At 44.9% G+C, this 25,566-nt stretch overlaps 1 protein-coding gene across 3 annotated transcripts in view; it reads left to right on the forward strand.

Annotated features, from left to right (window-relative positions):
- Nucleotides 1-25,566, forward strand: part of LOC144763879 (inositol-trisphosphate 3-kinase B-like) — a 292,849-nt gene that overhangs the window by 179,992 nt on the left and 87,291 nt on the right. For all 3 annotated transcript variants that reach the window (XM_078649872.1, XM_078649875.1, XM_078649873.1), the window contains exon 3: nt 9,844-9,943. In XM_078649872.1, the coding sequence (XP_078505998.1) occupies nt 9,844-9,943 (100 nt within the window). The remainder of the gene's footprint in view (nt 1-9,843; nt 9,944-25,566) is intronic.

Consider the following 25,566-nt stretch of genomic DNA (forward strand, 5'->3'; position numbering starts at 1 on the left):
CTTCTAAGTGGTGTCTTAGTGGAGGATCCTGTTGTTCGGGGGTCTTCTGTTGTGAATGTTTGTGGGACTGTTCATGAAAATAGGCAAGGACCTCTGGGATCTATAGAAGATTGTTTCAGGACCTTCCTTTTGTTTTTGTTAAATGCATGAAGCATGATCTTTCAACATGGATGGCATCAGTTGTCTCTCCACAGCAAAAGTACTACAACATATTCTTCCATACTAGTTTGTGAAATATAACTGCAATTCGGCACAAAATGTAGTCTTTGTAGAATATATATATTTTTTGCCTGTTCACAGAAAGGGCGTAGCTGTTGGGACTGTTCATGGGGCTGTATGGGTCTTTATTTTTGTAGAATGCCATGGTGACCTAATACTAGGTAGCAACTCTTTAGTGGTCGGTTCTGGCGACTCAAACCCTACATGAGTGGCCGTGCTGCGGCAAAGGGAGCTCCAATAGATTTGTTATTCCCCCTTTAATGCTGGTGGAGTCAGGATGCTTATGTAGTGATCAAACCAGGGCTTGAAGAGGGCATGCATTTCTCCAGTTTAACATTTTTTCTTTTAATAAAGAATTCGCCTACTTTAAGGCCAGAACTTTCAATTTCTTGAACATGGACCTGAAACAACAAGGCACATGTTGCTGCTTTCTATCAAACTGTTGATGAGACTGCTGATATACATTGATTCTTGTATCAAAATAATAATCAAGAAAACCGTGGCCAAGAAACAACATTGCTGTTTTGACTGTGCTGTCAATAGAAGTCCTCTTGGTTTGCTTCAGGTTCTCGTGCTAGAGCCATTTGAGTCTTCTACAAGATTCTAAGAATGTTCCATTTAATTAATTTGTTACTAGTTTTAATTTTCATCCAGGGCCCTCCTGTTTATTTACATGTTTTTGGGTGAGTGAAATTTCCTTTACCATCTACACTTCTCCTTTCTCCTGCAGTTGCCCTAGTGGAGGCTTATAAATTGAAGTCAAATTAACTTTGTACAGCTGTATAAAGAAACTGTAAATGTCTGATTGGTGCACTCAAGGTCAACAGTTTCTTATGGCTCAGTGTTTTAGTCAACATACCTCGGGTAACTGCCTGCGATACTTCACACAATGAAGTGCATTCATTTTATAACACAATCATTGCGATTCCAGAGGGAATGGGTGGAAGGTGAGTGGGTGTGAGAAGAAAGTGAACTTTAATAAACAGCAAATAGCAGGATAGGGTTGAGGTGGCTTTTGGGACTTTTGAAGGTTGGTTCAGTTGGAAAGGGAATTGGGAAATGAACAAGCAAGGAGTTTGTGGCCTTGTATTAATTGTCATCTTGGTGCCCGACCGTGGTAGTTTTGAGAGTGGTGAATACGCTGACCTTGCAGCAAAATCTTTTGTTGCACCAAGTCCACAAAAAGAAAATTGTGATAGGTAAAAAAAATTGCTAATGAATTACATTAGTTGGATTTTTTTTTAATACTTTACAGTATAGATTTTGAGTACATGGGGAGCGATGTGCATTTGACCGGTGAAAAATCCATTGATTACTTGCTTTCCAGATTTCGAGGGAACTAATACCACTTTACCAATTTGTTGTAACAGCAAGATGTTTAATATAATTAACAATCTTTTGTTAAAACCACAGCCTTTTCCTAGAGAATCGCAACAGTGGAAATTTGATGTACAGTGAGTAAGTTCTAGCAAAATTCCTTAATCTGAGTTAAGTGATAACATGTAAAAGTCCCTTTACAGACTAAAAAAAGACTTTGTTTAAATGTCTGACTTGCCTATAATGTGATCTGTAGTGTAATTGGACCTGCCACTACTGCAGGTGGTCGCTAATTGTACGTAAAAAGCACACTCGTGTGTAGATAAGCTCAGTTTTGTGAAGCTGGTTTGTCCAGCCAGGTGATACCCAGCACAGGTCCAAGCTAGCTAGTTCTTTCAAAGAATTTTGTGATTGAAACCTAGAGTCTCAGGCGATGAGTGCCCTCATCGTATTGATCTGTCGGAATGTGTGTCTGGAACCATGTGCTATAGCAATTTAAAACTGTTGGAGAAACTGCATTTTCCATACTCATTTCCCCCTCCACCGACCCCCCACAGCCTGGCTGGATTTAGTGAAGATTGCCCATTTCTAGTCAACACACAATCCAACCTTGAGGATCTTGTCTTAACAGACTGTTGTACTCAAAGACCCCCACCATGCACAACCCATCATGAGGCAATATAGACCCAAGGATCTATCTACGAGCACATCCGTAAAATTTGATGTTTTGGGCTCTGCTCGAGAAGTGTTTCGTAGAGCTGTGTCCTAGATACAGAACTTCTTTAGGACAGTAATCTGGGAGGTTGAGCCACTGATGAAGCTCCTTGTTCAGCTGGCCTTCCAATGCCCCCTTGCAGGGAGCCAAAGTGATAGGATTTAAAGGTAGCAGATAAACATATCCATTAGGAAAGGGCAAAAGAAAGAACTGGTTACATTTCTCAACACACAAGAGGAAACAAACCGCATAACCAGAGTTTCTGAATGCCGGTGCCAATTAGGGAGAGTTCTCTGGCTGTGTTCACTACTGTAGATCAAGGAACACACACATTCATGAGTGCTGAGATTGGGAGAGATATACATGTTCCTTGCAACAGCTATTAGGCCAAAGGGAAATAGCACTGGATGAGTGAGTGCAAGGTTTCTGAATTTCCAAACTGGATATGGGTGTAATCCACTTTTACCGTGCCAATGAACCCTAACTTTAGAGACGGCGATGCCCGAGCTGAAGCCATGAATACCTGCAAGTAGCAAGGGTGGTAATACGGGAGTTCCGTACTGGGTCCGCGGCTGAACGGCAATTCGGAGGGCTTGGTTCAGCGGGAACAGCCGGCGTCTGAATGAATCCGGGCGAAGGGGCGATGAAGACTATCGCAAAGCGCTGGTGCTCGCAATGAATGCAGGAGCTCCTGCCGCGGACCCAGTACGGAACTCCCGTATTACCACCCTTGCTACTCTGCCTTGGGTGGCCATCACTGTTTCATCGACAACCCAGTCCTGATGACGATCCCGACTGACGGGGATCGAAACGCCGTCGACCACACAGCTTAAATTCTATGGCGCCCATTATGTTTTGTACTCCTGAAAAAACTTATCTATTCTTGTTTTAAGTGATTACAACTTGATCCTTGGAGCCACTACTTTTTATAAATTTCACTAATTGTCACAACGCGCCGACCACGCTGTTTCACCCCAGCACTTGCTCTATCACTATCACTATCACCCACTGTATATATCTGTGTATATATCACTTTTCACCAAGTGCTACCGGGTTGTCACACGATTTGATCTGTACAGTGCTGCTTAACTGTATTACTATGCTATAGACCCGCCTTGCTCTTAAAGTGGTGAATAATACCCTTTTCAAAAAACTGCAGAGACTCCTTTCTGTTCATTTTTGTAATGCATATTGCATACACCTTTGAAACTGTCCTCTAATTGATACCTGTTGGGAATTGTTCTAATTTACAGTATATACCCATCCCAACGTGGTCTATGGGTCCCCTCCTGTTATTGTTATACAACTATATGAAAAAGCACAAATAATCGTCTGCTCCACTAAAAAGAATTTATAGAATTCATTCACTCGAACACATACGCTCGCAAATTAAACCTCGTCCAGCAGGGAATCATTTAAATCGGTATAGTTTCCTTCCTGCACAAAAGGTCCACTACACTAATCACAACTCTATCTTGCATACAAAGAAAAAGTTCCCTATCTCAATTGGGCCGTCAATGAAGTCTCACGACAAACCCCACAAAACCGTAGCTGGCAGATACAACTGTGTCTTCTGGACCCTTATTATGTGTCCTGGTATCTTCAATCACATCAGATCCAATCACTTCAACAACTTAAACACCACATTCACAAAATTCTCAAATCTCCGCCAGATTTCACACAATCAATATTTTACAAGCATAATCTTCATGCACATAACTCTACCAATACGCCGCCACTGCTTAGACGCATGTCATTGGGACTCTGTGTATTCTTCAAGTCTCAACCCTAGGATCTGGACTCTGGCCACTGGAGTTGGATCTAGACTGTTCTCGGCTAAATTACATCTCCCTCTACTTCTCGCTTGAGAAGTTAGAGGGAGAGACAATCATGGTTAAAATCACAATACAGTATAACCAATGTGGTTACATAATAACTACCCGACAACTAAATTTGAGATTAGTAAGAAATAATTATAAATTCTAAAATAGATTGATATAAATCAGTCTCCGCATTACAGTACAGAAATATAGGACATACAGAATGAGTCCAAATATCCTAAAGAGACTTACCCTATATAAAATAAAAGCATTCAACTAATTCGGTTATGACAATGCAAGTAATAAGGAAAAAGAATTGAACGTTAAATTTCATCAGTTCATTATCAAAGGTAAGCATGAACACACCATCTCTCCCTACACTACCTTAACAAGCATTTTCAATGCAATAGGTCTTGCAATTGCGAGATTTGAAGCTATTGGCATTGTAAATGATAATGCCTTTTATTTGTGTTTTTCAAAGCAACACGTATATAAAAGTAATTGTCTTCTCTAATGCAAATAGCTCAAACTCTCGCAAATGTGAGACAACTTTAATGGTGGCATGCCCCTTTCTTTAGACGCTGCTCGCCGTATTCATGTTACAGTGAGTAGCGTCTACAGAAAGGGGCGTGGCCATCATTAAAGTGAAAGCGCGTATGGGGCACTTTTACACAGTGTAAATATAAATAAATAAAGCTTTCATAGCACATCTGCTAAAGTGAAAGCGGTCGTGCTTTAAATTAAATATATAAGCGCAGCCGCAAAAGTGAAAGCAGATCACGCTGCAAATTAAATAAGCGCAGCCGCTATAGTGAAAGCAGACCACACTGGAAATGAAAAAAATGCATGACTAATAATATAAAAGGTGGGGGCGTGCTGCGACGTGGGTGGAATAGGGAAGAGCATTAAAGAAAATAGCGCTCACCAACTAGATAAAGTCGACCGTGTAACAACACAAGTAAAAAGTCCATCTTCTCATACCTCGCTATCTTTCTAAAACACAAAACCTTCTTTACTAACTAATGAGGCTTTGGCTGCACCTGCAGTGGAAACAAAAATGCTAGCAAATGCATTCTACATTTGAAGGTTAAATGCAAATAAATGTTAGACTTGAAACATGAACCTGTGCTGAAAACTGTGCTTGAGGCCTCAAAATCATGTTAACTTAACAATACACACGGTTACAAATGCATGCATATTTCTAAACCCATAGCAAATGCAGTTCTTAACAAATTAGTACATTGTAAAATATAAACGTAAAGGATGTCATTTTAAGATACATCAATATGACTATAATTCCTTATTACATGTATACGTGTCTAAACAGTGTACACATACATATATCAGCTTCACATTCGTTATAAGCCTATCTTTCTCTTAACATGTTAATATATAAGTATTATAGGAATCTTTATTAATATTTCTAGGCACACATTTTATAAATCTCATTAGTTTCCACGTGGAGTACTTTAAATATACAATACCATCTTCTCTTAGTAACATTAATCAAATAAAATATATTCGAGTATTGAATACACACGATTAGAATACACTATTACAGTATCTCAGGGTGAAATCCAAATTACGCAGCTCCATTAGCAAAATGCATTGCCCTCTACTTTTAAACACCCACTGCAGGATTCATTATGTTCTGTTTTAAAATGAACATCAATTGAAAGTAACCAGTCCTTAAAACCATGGACAGTATTGAAAGTGGTTCCCCCTGCCAGCGCGTGGTACTTTAACTCCTAAAAGCAGAAAATGCTTGTTTGTATGGGAACAGCATATTCTCTTCAGTTTTGAGCAAATCTCAAAACTTGTAATTAAGACTTTGCCACATCTTCGTTAGCAATCCTAAACCGTCTGCACAAACATAATGATGGATCATACATGGAGTTTTATTGACAACTGTTGCTGCGAAGAGCCGGGCATATCCCCTGACATACCCTCTGATAAATCAACCAGGATTACTTGGACCAGAGGCATTAGCTAATTAGTGACTGGTTATTTTCTTCTGTGAGATAGGATTTTACAGCATATTGTAGGGCCCTTATCTCTGCAAGAGCCTTCATCCCTGCATTGGAGGATTCCCACCCTTAAAGAATAATCACCCCTCAAATTCCGTAGTTATGGGAAAGTTCTACCCCCTGATTAAGGGATAGGAGTTAATTGGCAATTTATGTGCACAGATGCATGTACTTTTGTTTCACAAGTGTAGGCAACTGCATTGGTGCTTTTCATATCCAAGGTAGGTTGCAGTGGGACAAACCACTATTTTACTCAAGCACGATAACAGAGTATTAAAGGTTTAAGCCTTTATCTTGTAGGGAAAGTCCAGATACCTTATTGAACATCACATCTATTTGCTGCATTCATTACAAATGAAGATGTGCGTGTTTTTTTAACATTTTTTTTACTTTGGTTTTTACAATTCTAATCTTTTAATCTTCCGAAGAAGTTTCCCTATGGCTTAGCACAAAAACTGAATTTCACTTAACATTGTAAATCACCGTTGGATGTTTGCACAATGTGTGTGAAGCCTTTTTTTTTCTCTTTCTTTTCATTACTTGGAGGTGTGCCTGGTCTTTTATCTCGTTTTGTATATAAAAGTTAGAGTACAGGCATCTGTTATCCTTCAAGCTTTCCCTCCAGACACAATTTCCTGCAGGTGGTTAAACAGGCAACGATCTTAGGTCGGTGATACAAATAGCGTTGCAGCGAAAACCAGACTAAAACGCACTATAGTTCTCAGTCGAGTGGTCGCTGTTTGTGTTCTTGTGAAGTTCTTCTTTTCTCCAGTCTTGAGGACTGTCTTGTGTGAGGCTGGCTTCTTTGTGCACTCTTCAGATACGCAAGGGCGTGGATTGCCACGATGTGCTCCCAGCTATTCTTCACCAATATTGCATCTTGATGGCTTTGTTATACTGTTAAGTCCAGGATTTATGGTGGGGAAGGGAGTTTTTCTTCCTCCCCATGGTTTAATAGAATTTGAATTATTAGAATATTCGAAACAAAGCAACAAATTGGCTGCATTTTCCTACAAAAGGGAGTGCCACCCCCGCACCCGTGCAGGGCAGCATGCTCTGGAGTGTGCACACTGTTGTCATCTTTGTCAGTTGTATTTTTATAGTCTATACAGACAACTCGCCATTGCTTCTTGTTAATGTGTTAAAATGGCCTTTGCCATGTTTGATGGGATTGAGAAGCGGTCAATACTGTGTAAAGTTATCCAGGAAGATCCGTCTCCTCTGAATTCCCTCAAATTTTCTCCAAAAATAAATTTGATAAACCATGTTGGCTTTGTAAACAGATGAGCAAACAGTCCTTTCTTTTTCATGCTAGTCTCCTGAACAAGATTGACTGTCAGTTCTTGTTTTTTCGCTAACAAATCCCCTGAAACCAGCCGCAATCATGATGTCCTAAAACCTATGACTGCTTCTCGGGCATTACATTAGAAATATTAATGATGCGCAGACATTCCAGCTTTACCAAGAATGCACCTCATAAAGCAGTTCTCTAACAAAGAAAATATCCCCCCCCACCAGCTATCATTGCAACCTTGTTCAAAAAACCACCATATACTAGGCCATCATGAGGTAGCACACTAAACGGCCCACGTCCATGGCCTCTTAAGAGAGGACATGTTGTGGGAGAATATGGTTAGTTCCCAGAGTTCTGCCTGACAACCAGTCATTTCCTCACCCAATATATTTTAAACTCGCTTGTCTGTAGTTCTACAAGTGTGCGTGTGGGAAACATGCACACAGGAGAATCGCATGGTCAAGGAGATGTTTGGAGATGAGGCGAGGGAAGATTCCCAGGTCTCCTTCCATTGCGCGACCCATCCCTTCATTGAGGTGCCCCGGGTAACACTACTTCAGCTCCCAACCATGATTACCAGCCTACTGTGTGTTTCTTTGGATTCAATCACAAGGCATGTGTACGGTTGGAACAGCATCAGATGAAAAGACTGCTTTAAATCCTGAAATGGTTCTGGCAGTAAACGGTCCTAGGACAAGTGTACCCAGGCTACCCCACACCAGAACTCTTCTGGTTGATTCACGTCATATCCGCTCCAATGGACAATTTCAGCATCGCCTAAATCCTAGAGGGATTATAACTTGGAACAAGAGTGATAGTAAACCATCTCCCTCTTCCCTTTCATTTACTCACCTATTGTATTGTTTTGAATTTGTGATTTCCACGCTCGGCTCCAATATTTCACTTCCTGATGCCAGAGCACACGCTTCATGCACACTTAGTATTTGTGTGTAACCTCTGTTGGGCGTGTGCCACTTCATAAAGCTTACACTATATCCCATGCCCAGTCGGCCCAGTGGATTTATACCCACAGATGTTTGTGATGTGTCCCACTTCCAGGTTCATTACTGAGCTGTTATTGAGCTCAAGCCTGTCACAGCCTTTCTCTTGGATCGATACTCAATTATGCCTCTGGAGCAGGGTCGGACTGGTCAATGGGGCAATTAGGCAGTGCCCGAAGGGCTGATCGAACAGACCAGTGTGTGAAACGTGTTATTGTGTGTTTTTTTAGCAGCAGCAGTTTGTGGGCCTGTTTTAAGTCCAGTTGGGCCTGTTTTCACTTTTGATTTCCCTGATATTACCACAAACCTTGCATGCAGCCCCCCCAATACCTTTATAAAATACCCTCATAAAATGATATTGCCAGTTCAAAACTGACCTGATTTGCCATTTGGACTACTTTTTTAGCTATTTAGTACACTTATTGGGGCCACTTTAATTTTAGTGCCCCGGTCAATTTTCTTCTGCCTCCGTCCGACCCGACTGTTAAGATTCCTCACTGGTTTCCTTCTTTCTCCTCCAAGAACTGATGAGTTGCAGAGGTTTGTTACTCTGGTCTTTGTTCCTTTAAGTTTGAAAGGTATTGCCCTTTTATGAACCTAACAAAGGATTGTTCTTGCTGCCAAAGACCTAATGGATAGGTTTGCCTCTACAGTTCTCTGACTTTTTTCAAAGGTCTTGGATTCTCAGTTTTCATCCTTTAATATCTGACGTGCAGAGACCTGCATCGGGGAGGTGATCCGTAGAAGCTTTTCTTTCACCCAGCCAAGATCCCACTTATGCTCTGTGTGGAAGATTGTCCCTCTGTGCGACCGCAGCTGTTGTCCGTGAAGAGGGCTTTGTACCATAGTACCAGGTCAAAATATGAATCTCTCAGTGGGAGGATGCCTAGTTTACTGCCTCTGGGACTTGGCTACCTTGGAGTGGATTATCTGTGCAGCTTTACTGTCATCTCAACCAAGAATGCCCTTTTAGGAGCTGCATCGCTTCCGGATGCTGATCGACCATCATCCAGCACTTTAAAGCTTTAATGTGATTTAGAATCAACCTCTGAAAGTGCGTAGATTAGTTTGAAATCTATTACCTCAATGATCTTAAGAATAGTTTGCATACAGTGTTGTACTAATATCTTGGGTGAAACCTGCATTTTCTTGCGATTAGACGTTCTATTACAGTTGGAGAGACAGACACATTTTAACTATTTATATGCATTGTTCTGGATGTAAATCAGAACTGTTCCACATCCTGTTACCCTGTGGGCAATGACAGAGTACCAAGCAGTCTCCTTGCACCTGAATAAAGTTATGGCAGCTAATGCTACATATGTAATAAAGTGCATTTTGGAACATTCAGAGGAGTTTACAAAAGAATAAAATTGTAAATCCAGATTATATTTCATAAAAATTTGTATTTTATTGAGTGACATGTCTTTTTTATATTCTATTTTTGCAGAGCAAGTCATGGAGAAAGATCAAGAACATGGTGCACTGGTCCCCATTTGTCATGTCCTTCAAGAAGAGGTACCCCTGGATCCAGCTTGCTGGACATGCAGGTGAGTGACAGTGGATTTAATTTGTGGTGGAAATCGAGCCTCTCGGGGTGAACTTCATGACGTGTGTCCGATGCCCGACATTGGGGTCTTTTTCAGCAGTGTGAACTTCTCAGCAGCCCCTTCTAGGATGTAAAGGGATTTGCTTTAGAATCACAGTGGCTTCTATGGAAGGGGATGCTCTCATAAATCTGCTTCCTCAGACTGTGATGCAGAGTATTAGCTGCTCTTTATTGGGGTTATAGATGCTATAAAATGCGCACCTTCCTACTTGGACTGATGCCACATTTGATCCACCTTCTGATGTACTTTCAAATTGGAAGTTCTTAATAGTCCTAATATGGGCAAGTTTTAAGCTGTCAACTGGAAGACAGCGTAAAACTCTAACCAAGTGTCTTTCTGTTGATGGTGAGGGGTTTTGTCATTGCAGTGCAAAACCCTTTACACTTTCAGAGTGAAGGCATCTGATTGGTATTGCCATGTCCAGGAGTGAGGCCTAATTCATTAGGACAGGTTTTCTGTTCACCCTACCTGTTCCTTCATCAGACATGGCGTTCTGACCTTCCCAAAGAAGGTCATTGACATGCCCTGTGCACCTAGTAGGGACATACCATGCATGTAGTTACCAGGGTTGCAGCCTCAGTTCTTACATTCTTACAAGTAATGCATGCATGATAGTCAATCAATCAATCAATCAAAGCATTTATAAAGCGCACTACTCACCCGCGAGGGTCTCAAGACGCTGGGGGGGTTGGGGGGGGGGGGGGCGCTACTGCTGGAAGAGCCAGGTCTTGAGGTGCTTCCTGAAGCTGAGATGGTCACGGGTCAGTCGTAGGTGAGTGGGCAGGGAGTTCCAGGTCTTTGCTGCCAGGTAGGAGAAGGATCTTCCTCCGGAGGTGGTTCTACGTATTCGTGGGACGATTGTGAGGGTGAGGCTGGTGGAGCGGAGCTGGCGGGTGGGGGTGTAGAACGAGAGTCGGCTGTTGAGGTAAGTAGAACATTTGGAAGCTCTGGTTCAACGCATTTGAGTTTGAGCCACATATGCATTGGTTTTATAAAGTGCAAACCTAGATACAGCGCAACACGACAATGTAAATGAGTAGAGCGAGATTACAAGTTGGTGCATAAAGAGAAATCAGGTTGAGGGGCTGAACTGGGAAGTTTATTACACAATGAGCTACTGTTTCAAGAGATGAGCCTTTCAAGGAGTTCCTGAACTAGATGTGCAATGTGTCAGGCTCCAGGATTTGAACTGGGATGGTGTTCTTTGTTCCGAGTTCATAGTAGCAGAAACTTATATTTTCTATACTTTCCTGCGTGCACTACTCAATTCAATTTCAATAAGCTTTATTCGATTTAATTAGTGGAAACCAGAAAAGCAGAATACATGTATAAAATACAATTACTGTTCACAGGCTAAAAAATCTTATACAAGTAGATTAGGTATATAACAATCTTATTTAAAATTAAAAGCTTTCAGAAACAATTACTGCTGCTAAAAGATGTCATAAAATACAACCCTATTTACTTCACTGTAAAATCACAATTTGATGGCCTTTTTGCATCTAATCACCTTCTTTAAAAACATTGCCATTGACTGCATAGTGTACCTATTGGCGAGCAACTGAAGGGATACAAAAGCTGTACGACATTGCCTGAGGCCAAGGGTCCTTAAAATTGGTAAAATCCAGACCTTTCTTTGATTTTCATAAAATTTGCAAAAGAGCACCACGTGAATTGTTGTCTGATGTGACATCCCATTGCCTGGGCATTTACAAAGCGGGCCTGACCAGTTGTTAATTACAGGAAAGCTTGTTAGGTGATGAAAAATGCCTAACGTAAAACGAGTTAAAACCAATCTATCCTGCAACCTTGAGTTGTAAGTAAGGCTGTATATTATAGGTTGTCAATATCATTTGGTTATTACATGCAGTCGTCTTCAGTAATTCCGAGGATAGTCTTAAATGAAATGAAATGAATTTGTACTTGTATAGCGCACTTATACTGTGAGGCGTCTTGGCGCTGTACGCATACCGCTGTGGAACCCTCCCTGGCTTTTCCCTGTGAAATGCCCACTCATGGATACCCCAAGGTGAAGCCAGGCATCCCAGCGCTGTTGGGGCCGATGTGGAGATTAAGCAAGCTAATGCCCAGAGTTACTGAGTGGGACCCATGATTAGAATAGGCACCGAGGCGAGAATTATCAGATCCGAGGAAATTGAGCCCAAGACCCGCCGAGGCGGGAATTGAACCCTGGTCCCGGGCCAGACCTCTGCATCAGGGTCTGCCGCTCTAATCATTGAGCCACCCTTCTCCACTTAAAGACTGCAGTAGCATCATGCACTCTCTTTTGAGGTATTTTCCGCTAATGCGCTCTATAGATTCCGGCTGTTCATAATATTCCGGGTGGCCTAAGCCACTCATGAAGTCTTTAATATTCTTCAACCAAGGTATGTTGAGTACCCATTGTAATTTGACAATCCCTTATATTATCCCTATTAATGGTGGTTTTCTCCAAAGACCAGATCTTGTGCCATAAGATAAGAGGATTGGCTGTATTTTAATGAAGTCTGATAAATAGTGTAACCCCAGCTCAGCGTGGCATACATAGGTGCACTACTCCTCTTTTACTTCTGACACTAAAATCACTTTTACTGGAACGCAGGTGAACTTAATTTTAGCAGTTTCTACAAACAGCGCAACTCGGCCACTAAGCAGTATCTTTTGCTTAATACAAGTGATCGCATATTCCGGCCTTGATCCCCCTAAATGTTAATCCCCCTCTCTACCTTGTTTTCCATTAACCCAAGCCCTTTTGCTGCTCATCTAAGATCTGATTCACTTCTCCACTTGAGTAAATGTTGAGATCATCTTTTCTCTTCAGAATTCAGCTGATTTTCTCATTGCTGTGGATAATGTTCTGTGTGTAGCACAACAGGAAACTACTGTATCTGTCTCATTATTTTGATCTCGCCTGAGCCCGCACATACGCTGGTGCTTGCAAGACATTTTGTTAGCTTGCAGGGGGCTTAGAGCCTGCCCACTGCTTACCATTAGTTGGCGTTGTCTTATTTCCTTGCTGCAAGTGTTTGTCCCTCCCGGGATTCATGCCCCAAGCACTGCTTCCTTGCCCACTGAGTGTCCTTCCACTGCTTGCCCTTTCCGGCCCGGGTTACTTTTTTCTTTTTGTAGAAGCCCTCCACAGAGTCCATGTGTTTATCCTTGGTGTTACTTGCCCCTCCCACCCTCCTGCTACTTGTGTTGCTCTCCTGCTCTCCTCCCACTGGCTGTTCTGTTTCTTGCCCACACCTGCCCTCGTCTCGCCTGTTCCTTGTGTTGCTTGCTCCCTCCTCCTGCTATCCGTGATGTTGCTTGCCCTGTCTTACCTCTTCCTACTATTGTGTTCCTTGCCTCCTCCTGTTGTCCCTCATGTTGCTTGCCCTCTCCTCCCACTATCAGTGTTCGCGCAGACATCACCCTCCTTATAAAAAAAAAAGTGCTACGACCCAATGCTTTTTTTTTAATCTTAAAGACTGTTTTTTTACTTTTGCTTTTGCGCTTAGCACATAACCAGCTGTATATAAGCAATAGGAAGCTGTGGGTCCAGTGTATATTTTGCCTGACACGTTTGAGTTTTTATAAAAACACATCACTCAATAGAACGGTTATAGGCCAACATGCTTGACAAAGGGGTTAGACCGGCAATGCGGAAAGTGTTCTATTTCCCTGCAAGTGAGTTAATCTGCTATGTTGACGTCAATCTCTTGACAACTTCACTGTTTAGAAATGAAAAATACTGATCGAATGTAATGACCACATTACACTTGATTAAAGCATTTAGCTGTCATCAAAAACTGTCAGCGAGATCAAAGATGTTAACTTAACTCTCTTCTCATTCTGCTTAAAGTGCCACAGCTCTGCCCAGTCTGTTTTTTTCTATTTCAAACTTAATTCTTCTTAAGATCGGTCTAGAACTTCCAGTCACCAATGGTCTAACGCAACCCCCCTCCCCCTTAGAGCACAGACCTCAGGGGTTTACGAGTAGCCGTTACTACAGGGCCTTGCATTTAAAACGCCGTAATTATATTTGTCAAATGCATTTCATTAAAACTCATCAGCACTTAAAATTTTAGATGGGCCAAGCCACTGGCTCTACCTGCCAAATAGGTATGGGCGGCAAAATAATCTAATTCCTGCGAAATTGATATAACTTTCTTGGGCATCTGAGCGACCTTAGGGTGTCATTCCTTTCAGTCCTGTCTAAGGGCACCACAACGAATAATAATTACCCCAGGCCTCAAAAAGCCAACTAAAGATATGCCTGTCGCAGGTGTGTGGAAATATCAGTCGACTAATACCTGTCTCCCTCGTGTTTTTTGCTTCTTTTTATGAAAAGCAATGCTTCATGCCCGTGTGTGTCTGTATAAAAAGATAAAGCTCCCATAGATCGTAGGGGCTATTTAATTTATTTACAGAATAATCATTGTGACTCAAAGCTTGAAAGGAACTGTCATTCCCGGTTCCTGTAGAACAAATGATGGCTGCGTCCTTACCTGCAAGATCCATTTTTTGTTGTTGTTCCGGGCATGTTATATGTATGGACCGAACAAATATGGTCAGGCTGTTATTCAAATGGCAGGAATGGCTTTTGTTGATGTCACAAACTAAGTTCTTACAGCTGCCTGAGCTCTTCAACTTAATGCAAATGGTCATAGATACCCGATTTTCAAACAGATCTATAATTTCCTAAGTAGTTAAGTGCATGGCAAAAACAACTGTTACTCTCAAAGCTACAATGTTCATAGTCTGGAATCCAGCATTACTCGCAAAACAGAGGGTACGGGCCAACACGGACAGTGGAAGGAGAGCGGGAGGGTGCAAGCAACACCAGGGGCAGCGGGAGGGGCTAGGAACATGTTGCACACCTGGAGGAAGGGGCAGCAATTCAACAGACCATGAGAGTGGCAAGTGACACAAGGCACAGCAGTAGTGGGGCAGCATCCCCACGGCCAGAAGGAGAGGGCAAGCAACAATCAACTGTGGAAGGAATGGGAGAGGCGGGAGGCTGGTGGGAGCGATGGGGCATGGGGGGGGCAAGCAAAGATGACCGAGCAAGCAATAATGACGGTGCAAGAAACAAAAACAAAAAAAGTACCTCCAAAAGCATGAGAACTGGAAGGACGCACAGCGGAACAAGGAAACAGTACTTGGGCCAAGCTTCATGGGGGGGGACAAAGGAAGTGAAGCTGGCATGTGCTTACCAAGGAGACGGAAGGAAATGGGAGTAACTATGAAGCCTTCCAAAGGTAAGCAATGGACACACTCTAGGACCCCATAAGCTAACAAAATGTCTTGCAAGAGACAGAGACCTAAGTAATTACTGCAATGAATAAATAGTCTCCCAAAAATGACTAGTGCTGCCTGCATGCCTGTTTCTGACAGAAGAACATGGGACTTGGTGTTCAAGTGCGTTCCTCCCTGCAGACCTCCTTTGTCACAGCCCTCCTACGGACTGTGAATCTGAGACTCGAGCACTCTAGGACACTTCAGTTAGCCAACAGCAGTTGCTAGTTCTCACGAGTCTCAGAACTAAGTGGTTGCCCCAGCAGAGTTAGATTTCAGTGTTCCCGAAACACAGGCATTCCTGCACAAGCATGCCCACCAGCCTTGGGGAAAAGTTCCTTTTATCAAATACCTCAGTTTAGATTTCCGAATGTTATAAAAAGCTTCATTCTGAGTTGTGTTGTACCGATTCGAACATGTACCTCACAGTACATATAACCTGTTTCCATCGTAAAATGACTAACTGTTTGTGGTTTTTCTCTTTTTATGTAATCTGACTGATTTTGCTAGCTTAGTGTCTCCTTCTATTCGGAAACAAAATAAATATCATGCATTTTTTCCTAGGATAAGCATACAAGAAAAATATCACATGTATACCTTTAAACTAATCCAACCTTTTTTTTATGTGTACTGGACAGTAATCTTTAATGAAATCAGACAATTGGGTGTTGTAGGGATTCGGTCTGCCACATCTCAAATGACTTTGCATGTTTTTAAGGTCTGTCCTAGAGACCGGTTGAGCTATCTCTCTAATTTCATGGACAATTAAAAAGATATATTAAATAAATACACACAGGCTTTAGATCAGTCCTCCTTAAGCAGTATTCTACTCAATTTCTTTCATGTGTGCTTCTGTCCATCATAGTTAAAAACATGTGGCAATGGGTCAGTCCACTTTAGCCAGTGGCACTCTTGCACTGTGGCACATTCACCCAAAAATGTACACTTCATTGCCAGGGCCGATGGACCAATAGTTTACTTTGCCAGTGCTTTATTATTTATCCTTTTCATAGTCGGGTTTAATGGCTCCGTTTTTGCCAGGCAATTTTGTGAGAATCGCCACAAGAGGCAGGCTTTGGCTGATTCCACCTGTTGGGCGCCAGGAGTATGTGTTTTGATTGGGCAGTGTTTGCGTGCTTCCACAAAGTGCTTGCACTCCACACAGCTATGATCATACTGTTCATTTATCCAGCTGCCTCTGCCTGCACTTTTGGGGCACAGAACATTGTAAAATTATTAAATTGGTTTAGATAACTAGATATTTGATGGTATTTTCTCTGGCATCAACCCAGATGGGAGGAGGGCAGTCATTAAACTACATGAATTGTTTAGGTCTAACCTACCAGTGCAACTGCCACCTGACTTTATAACCTACACCAATATTATTCTACAGTTCTTTGTTTTCACACAAATACATTATAATGCTGAACATTGGAATACTACATTCCTCCAGTCTTCGTATGTCGAATCTGTTTTCAGGAAGTTCTTGAGTTTACTAGGTTAGTGGCTTAACCTTTGAGGCGCGAGTTTTCTGAGGAGCATAGCTTCCAATGTGATTCTTCAGAGTGTTGTTGTAGATGTTGAAGCATGACATACGTTTAGGGCAGGAAATGTCAGAATATGTTGGTTAGTTCTACTTGCTGTCCTTCTTGATAGAGGTTTCTGAAGGAGCTAAAGGTAAGTCTCCTTTTTCTGCTGCCCTTATTGTAGGGGAGTGGCATTTCTGATGTTAAAAGGGAAGGTGAGATGATCAAGAGATTGGGGGGAGATTAGGTTGATGAGGTGGTCTTTTTTTCCAGAGTGTTGCAGAGTCACGGCTTCCCTCCTGGTTATGGTGCTAAAGTTACTGGGAAGATTTAAATCTCAGAGGAAAGTGCAATGGGAGTGTTGCATGGAGGCAGATGTTGTTTGTTCTATAAAGTCCTTATGGGTTCCGGCAGTCGTAGAGGAAATTAATAAAGGCGGTTTAGTATGCTGAGGGCAGAGTAGCAGGGGAGCAACTCGAAAGCGTTTGGTGTGGCCCCGTTGAAAATGGGTGCAGGTCCTTGTTGAATTTTGTTGACTTTAGTATGACTTCAATTTTCAGATGCGGGGTCTGTGTTCAATGCTGTGGCCAGATGGGAAAAGGATGTCAAGCGTAGGTGGGGTAGGATATGAAGTCTGCTTCTTTGATGAAGAGAGATTCTGGGTTGTGTTGTATGGGCATTGGTGAGCATGCTTTGACGATGGTGTGGTGTGGGCTGTGTTTATTCTAGTGAGCAGTATCTGGATGAGGTTACTGGTGTTAAATGTACGATTATGGTGAGTGTTTGCGCTCTCTTGAGATGAGAATGGTGTCTTGAGGTCCAGATATGTGATGCCCTTGGACTCAGACTTTGCTTCGGACACCCAGGCAAGGGATCAATCAATCAATCAAAGACATTTATAGAGCGCACTACTTACCCGTAGGGTCTCAAGGCGCTTGGGGGGGGGGGGGGGGTGCCGTTACTGCTCGAACAGCCAGGTCTTGAGCTTCTTCCTGAAGGAGAGGTGGTCTTGGGTCAGGCGCAGGTCGGGAGGGAGGGAGTTCCAGGTCTTGGCGGCCAGGTAGGAGAAGGACCTTCTTCCTGTTGTCGCTCTTCGGATGCGGGGGACGGCGGCGAGGGCGTGGTTGGCTGATCGGAGGTGGCGTTTGGGAGCGTAGAAGTTGATTCGGTTGTTGAGGTAGCTCGGGCCTTGATCGTGTAGGGCTTTGTGTGCGTGGGTGAGGAGACGGAAGGTGATTCTTTTGTTGACGGGGAGCCAGTGCAGGTCTCTCAGATGTCCGGAGATGTGGCTGGTTCGTGGGATGTCGAGGATGAGTCTGGCTGAGGCGTTCTGGATCCGCTGGAGTCTCTTCTGGAGCTTGGCGGTGGTGCCGGCGTAGAGAGCGTTGCCGTAGTCCAGTCGGCTGGTGACGAGGGCCTGGGTGACGGTCTTCCTGGTTTCGGTGGGGATCCACCAGAAGATCTTCCGTAGCATGCGAAGGATGTTGAAGCATGACGAGGAGACAGCGTTGACTTGCCTGGTCATGGAGAGGGAGGAGTCCAGGATGAAGCCCAGGTTCCGTGCGTGGTCCGTTGGTTTGGGTGCGGTGCCCAGGGCGGGGGGCCACCAGGAGTCGTCCCAGACGGAGGGCGAGGAGCCCAGGATGAGGACCTCCGTCTTGTCTGAGTTCAGTTTCAGGCGGCTGGTTGTCATCCACTCGGCTACATCCTTCATCCCTTCGTGCAGATTAGCTCTGGCGGCGGCGGGGTCGTTGGTCAGGGAGAGGATCAGCTGGGTGTCGTCGGCGTAGGAGATTATGTTGAGGTTGTGTTGGCGTGCGATGGCCGCGAGGGGGCTCATGTAGACGTTGAAGAGGGTGGGGCTCAGCGAGGATCCTTGAGGGACGCCGCAGATGACTTCGGTGGCCTCTGACTTGAACGGTGGTAGGCGGACTCTCTGTGTTCTTCCGTCGAGGAAGGAGATGATCCATTCCAGTGCCTTCTCCTGGATTCCGACGTTGCTGAGGCGCTGCACTAGGGTGCGGTGGCAGACAGTGTCGAATGCCGTGGAGAGGTCTAGGAGGATGAGGGCCGCTGTATCTCCGTTGTCCATCAGGGCTCGGATGTCGTCGGTGGCGGCGATGAGGGCGGTCTTGGTGCTGTGGTTGGCTCGGAAACCAGACTGTGAGGGGTCGAGGGATCCATTCGTCTCGAGGAAGGCGGCCAGCTGTTTGTTGACGGTCTTCTCTATGACTTTGGCAGGAAACGGGAGGAGCGAGATGGGGCGGTAATTCTTGAGTTCGGTGGGGTCCGCTGTGGGTTTCTTGAGTAGAGCGCTGAGTTCGGCGTGCTTCCAGCTCTCAGGGAAGGTGGCGGTGTCGAAGGAGGTGTTGATAATGTCCCGTAGGTGGGGTGCGATGACAGCGTCGGCCTTGTTGAAGACGTGGTGAGGGCAGGGGTCGGTCGGAGATCCGGAGTGGACGGAGTTCATCATGCGGACGGTGTCTTCGGTGTTGACCGGAGTCCAGGCGCGGAGGGTGGTGGTGGGCGGCGTTGCTGTGGTCGTGGCGTGCGTCGGTTGAATGTTGTAGCTGTTGTGTATGTCCGCGATCTTGCTGTGGAAGTAGGAGGCGAGGGAGTTGCAGAGGTCTTGCGAAGGGGTGATGTTGTTGCTTCCTGCGTTGGGGTTGGAGAGCTCCTTCACGATGTTGAAGAGTTCCTTGCAGTTGTGTGCGTTGTTGTCCAGCCGGTCCTTGAATGCAGTTTTCTTGGCGGTGCGGATCAGTTGGTGGTGCTTCCGGGTGGCGAGCTTGAGGGTGGTCATGTTGTCCGGTATAGGTTCTTTTCTCCAGGCTTTCTCGAGGGCTCGGCAGTTCTTCTTGGAGCTCTTGAGTTCGTCGGTGAACCATGGGGCTTTCTTGCTGCCGGGTCTGCTGGGCGGGTTCCTCAGAGGGGCGAGTTCGTCCGCGCAGTTGCTGATCCACTTCGCGAGGTTGTCGGCGGCCTGGCTGGGGTTCGCCGAGCTGGCAGGAGGGTGCTGGCTCAGGGAGGCGGCGAGCTGGTCGGCTGTGATCTTGTTCCAGTTCCTTCGAGCAACCTGTTGCTGGTGGTGGTGGATCGTCGTTCTATCGAAGGTGAAGTGGACGCAGCTGTGGTCCGTCCAGTGGAGTGGCTGAAGGCGATGTCTTTGCTGGATGAGAAGACGGCGTCGAGTGTGTGTCCGGCGAGGTGGGTGGGGGTGCTCACCAGTTGCTTGAGTCCCAGGTTGGCGAGGTTGTCGAGCAGGATGGTGGTGTTGCGGTCGTTGTTGTTCTCCAGGTGGAAGTTGAGGTCCCCCAGGAGGATGTAGTCAGCGGAGGGGAGGGCATGCGGGCTGACGAAGTCGGCGATGTCCTCGCTGAATTGTGTGCGTGGTCCCGGGGGTCGGTAGATCAGGGTGCCTCTGAGGGTGGTCTTGGGGTCGGTGTGGATCTGGAAGTGCAGGTGTTCGGCGGTGGTAAGGGTGTCGTCGGTGCTGGTCGTGATGCGGATGGTGTCCCTGTGGATGATGGCGATGCCTCCTCCCAACTGGTTGGCGGTGCGGTCCCTCCGGGTGATCTTGTAGCCCTCTGGGATGGCGATGGCGATGTCGGGAGCTGAAGAGGCGTTCATCCAGGTCTCCGTGAGGAAGGCAACGTCTGGGGCTGTGGTGTCGAGGAGGTTCCAGAGTTCGATGGCGTGTCTGTGGACGGAGCGGGTGTTGAGCAGGATGCACTTGAGGTGGTTGCTGCTAGTGTTCGACTTGGCGGGTGCTGGTGCGAGGCAGGTCCGGATGCAGGAGAACTTGCAGGCGTGGCAGCTGAAGGGTCCGTGGGTGCGTCGAGGGGTGGCTTGGTAGCATCCTGGGAATCGGTCGGTGTTGAGTGCGTTGAGGGTGGCGGCGGTGTACGTCAGGCGGGTGGGCAGGGGTCGTCGAGGGCCAGGGGTCCTGGCACTGGGCGCGGTCCTGGCGCGGACGGGCGCAGACGGGCTTACCTTTGGCGCGCCTTCGGCGCTCAATCGGCGCGCCCGCTGCGCGTTCGCACGGTCGCCATATATGGCGAAGTGCGCCGGGGGGGCGGAGCAGCTGGGAGGCGGGAGCGGGGAGGGTACACAAAGAAAGGGGCGGGGCTAGCGGTGATGGCGGGAAGCGGGGAGGGATGAGACGGGGACGGCAAAGAACGAAGGCGAAACAGGCACAAATGGGGGAATAAAACAAATCAACAGGACAGTTTACAAGTCAATACAATACAATTCAATACAAATCGAATGGCAACACCAGAGACAGGTACACAGGCCAGGAAGCTAGCACAGACCACGCCGCTCGGTGGCAGGGGGCGTGGTCATGCGGCGGAGCCGGGGCAGCGAGGCACAAGAGGGGCGGCACACGCAGCAGCTGGTGGCCGTGCGGCGCGGGGGTGTCCTAGAGCTAGGTCACACTCACCTGCGTCGCACGGTCGCCATATATGGCCAAGTGCGCGGGGGGGGCGGAGCAGCTGGGAGGCGGGAGCGGGGAGGGTACACAAAGAAAGGGGCGGGGCTAGCGGTGATGGCGGGAAGCAGGGAGCGGGGAGGGATGAGACGGGGACGGCAAAGAACGAAGGCGAAACAGGCACAAATGGGGGAATAAAACAAATCAACAGGACAGTTTACAAGTCAATACAATACAATTCAATACAAATCGAATGGCAACACCAGAGACAGGTACACAGGCCAGGAAGCTAGCACAGACCACGCCGCTCGGTGGCAGGGGGCGTGGTCATGCGGCGGAGCCGGGGCAGCGAGGCACAAGGAGGGGAGGCACACGCAGCAGCTGGTGGCCGTGCGGCGCGGGGGTGTCCTAGAGCTAGTCATCGAATACTGTGGAGGATGGCAAAATACAGTGATGCCACTTCCCTTTGATGGATGCTGGGAAATTCTGTAATGCATTTTTGTTGAAAGTTGTAAATTGTACCTGGTTATTTGTCTATGTATGTGTGTATTTATATTCGTTTAAAACATATACACTGTAATTATATGGGCCCCACTTTTAGGCCGTTTCATTTCTTTTCCTTTTAAGTTTGTCGAACGTTCTACCAGTAAATGAAATAAATGTAACTCCACCAACTTTCCTTGGCTTTGACATTGCTTGTTTTAATCTAAAAGGTCTTCTGAGGTTCATGAGGTTAGTCCTCATGCTTCTCCAACGCTGTCTAATCACAGGCCATCGTATGTTCGTTTTGCCCTGATGGTCATCTACGATCCATCTGCCCTGTGGCCACTTCTGTGACATTTTTGCCTGCTTTGAAGTTCTCAATTAACCAATTGGTTTATAGGTGGCGGGCAATATGAAATTATGAAGTAATGGTTCCTACTTTGTCAAAGGGCTAGGAGAGCACTTGCTGCTGTGCTTTTGGAGTACAACAGGCTGTAGGATTTGCTGGCAAGATTGTGAGAACCAACAGAGCGCGTTGGGTTGGCTGTGGCCGTTGGCAATCCTTCACCGTAGAGTGGAAGATAAAAGACCTCCAACTAATGGACTGCCTGGTGGCCCTTGCTTGGCATTGGTCGGTCCTAGGACAGCTTTTAGTTGTTTGAGAACTCTCATGCAATCAAAAATGAAATCAATAAAAAATTCATGCATGTACACATGCATAAAAAGACTTTGGGTCAGCCTTCATCATTCCCCTGTCTGCTTGACATAGCTTTGACCCATTTCAACCATTTGCTGCCTTACATTGTAAGGGGTGGTATTTTGTATGCACATCCAACAGATGCATTGTTCCAATATTTCTGTTTTTATTCTCACTGTTGTCTAGATTTTCATGCTAAAGTCACCCAAAGGAAACCTAACCTTTTATTTGCACTATTTCCATGTGATGCGTCTGAAAATAAAAAAGGATGCTATTCGTGTTTTCATGCATGCTACGAAACATCCACATCGTGCCGCTAAAAGTATACGTAATTTTTTATTTCTTTATTTTAAATTGTTTTGCAAGCATATGGCTGCTACATTTGGACGATGGTATGTTAGCTTTTTTTAATAGGTATATTTATGACATGTGTTTGCAATAAAAAAAAACACACTGGTTTGCCAGTGGCAGAAATGTTGGCTTTGCCCTTCATGGTTTATACAAACGTGTTTCATGACATTTTTTATTTCTGGATTTCCCCACATGGCAGGTCCACATTTGTTTTTTTCGCAGGTAGGGAAGACCCGAATCTGTGAATGAAAAACATTATACTGTGTTTGTTAAATGTTCATGCACAGGGCAGCTGTAAGACTATATTGTCCTCCACCCCAACGTGTGCAGTGTTTTTTTCCTAGATTGACTCCACCGCAGTAGGCCTTGCAAGCCGCTTAGCTGACTTGAGACAGGAGTGGCCTCTTGAGAATCCTTGTGTAGATCTCCACAGTGGTTTTATTTTCATTTCCATATATTATTTATTTAATTTATACCTCTGTTTTATATATAGTTTAGAAAAAGTACCTTTACCGTGATCCTAAAACGTTATGCTCCATGTGCCAAGAACATTTGCTCCTCTTAAGTTGCCTTAAGGGCCAGCGTCCTTTCTAACTGTTGCCTACTTTGTTCCTTTTAGTAGTTATTCATTCCACCCAAACTTGTACTTTTCATGACTTTGAGTGTGATCAGGTTTTCTGAATTTGGAAATGACTCGGGCTGCAGCTGGACTCTGCTTAAGTTGGTCTTCGTGTGTTTTGTGTCGGACTGATCAGATTATGTTCAGGTGTTCACCGATCGATGTGTGTGATGCCATCATGGGATGTTGGGACTGAAGCTGACTGGAAGTTGTGTGGTAGGCAGAGTTGGTGTGAGCTAAAGGCATTTTATCAGTTCTTCTGAAGAGCCTTATTCATGGAATCTCATTGAAGGTTTCAGGGTCCAATCTCACAGACTCTGAGGGCCCGATTCACAGAACTAACTTTAGACACAATCCTAAACTTACTACCATTTTGGTATTCACAGAAGGCACTTACTCATTTTGGTATTCACAGAGGTTAGGAGTCCTAACTTTAGGACTCCTAAAAGCCTTCTGTGAATACCGAAAGTCTTAAAGTTAGGATTTTTTCTCAGTTTAGGAGTAGTAAAGTTAGGACTCCTAACTTCTGTGAACACTGAAATGAGTAAGTGCCTTTTGTGATTACCAAAATAAGTGCCTTCTGTGAATACCAAAATGGTAGTAAGCTTAGGATTTTGTTTTAGGATTTTGACTGTGAATCAGGCCCCTAGAGCTGATCTTATATCAATGATAAATGCTGTGATAGGCGGAACCTGTAATCACAGTATTACAGGTGAACCATCAGGGTCCCCTGTAAGCAGTATTAACAAGATGCCAATAGATCAGGTGTTGAAGAAAAACTCTTCCCTGCCTGCTTTGGCAACCTCTTTTGAGGGAAGCTTGAACGTCCTTTCCTGGACCTTCTGGCTGTAAACTGTGCCCGTGCCAGCCCACCCTTTCCAAGCAGTCTGTCGGTGCACTGAATCTGTGACGTTGTCGGGAGTCCTGCCACTTTTCTGGATATTCATTGACACAAGCTTAAACTCACCATTTTTGGAAGAGGTGGGAGAAAACGGACTATCGGTAGCTCCAACGACAGCAGGCTACGACTGTCTGCTTTTCTTTTCTGTAAAAGAGCCCCTGCATTTGAGCTTTTGTGTGTGACTCCTGGGAGCAAGTGTCCCTCTCCTTCACCCTGCTTCCACATCTGATTTAGGTTGACTTGTGTGTTCCCTTCTGTGTTGAATAAGTGCCACTGGAGTCGGAAGGATGTCTCTGTCCTCATACATCTGTCCCACCGCTAGGCAGAGTTCAGGTGCTTTGTCTTTGCATTCACTGCTTTTTCTAATCTAGGCAGTTTGTGACCAGGGCATGCTTGTTGAGGTGGATCTACTGTAATGCAATGTCTCTTGCCCTGGTGCCCAGTTTAACTACCTTCTGGCATTTCTGCATGCTATAAATTTCAGGTGTTAGCATTGCCCAATTGAATGCAAGTCCAATTACCAAGCTGAAAGCGATAGAAGGCGGAGGAGCGTGCCTTGTGGGACTCCAATTTGACCATCGGATTACCACATTGTTCATCAGTCAGCCAACCACCTTCCCAATGAGATTGTTGATATGCCTTCGTGATGAACCTTTCTAGGCAACTTTTCAGCTCGAGAAGCATTATGTGGGTCTGATTAACGCACCTCATTTGCTCAATCTGTTGCTAATTAGAAGGCTGTTAATTGATGTGTAATATGATACATTTATGAAATAAAATGCATCATGCGTTGCTGGTAATGATGGTCCATCTTAAAAAATGTGTGTATATATATGTATGTATGTGTGTATGTGTGTATATATATATATATATATATATATATATATATATATATATATATATCTCCGCTACTTTTCTTCTCTTTTTGTAAAGAAAACAGCACTCGCGGGAGTAGGATCTAAGGTTTTATTATTCAATCCTTTGAGCACCAGACGCGTTTCGGCTCCTGCCTTTGTCAGTGGTACACTGACGCGCCATTTTTTTGACTTTTTTATACACCACATGTGACACACGTTTCAAGTAATAGAAACAGGACTGCATAGAGCGCCATCTTTCAATGTCCACATAAATCATACATGAAATGACATTCTCACCCTTATATAAGGTTATCATTTCTCATTGCGCCCTGGATGGGCTTACATTCATTTCTGTACTATGCAAAAAATTACAAACCAAGTTATACCTTGCGTTCACTCATTTCGCCCTGAATGGGCATT

This window comes from Lissotriton helveticus, chromosome 6 (genome assembly GCF_964261635.1).
Source record: "Lissotriton helveticus chromosome 6, aLisHel1.1, whole genome shotgun sequence".
In the NCBI taxonomy this organism is placed as follows: Eukaryota; Metazoa; Chordata; class Amphibia; order Caudata; family Salamandridae; genus Lissotriton; species Lissotriton helveticus.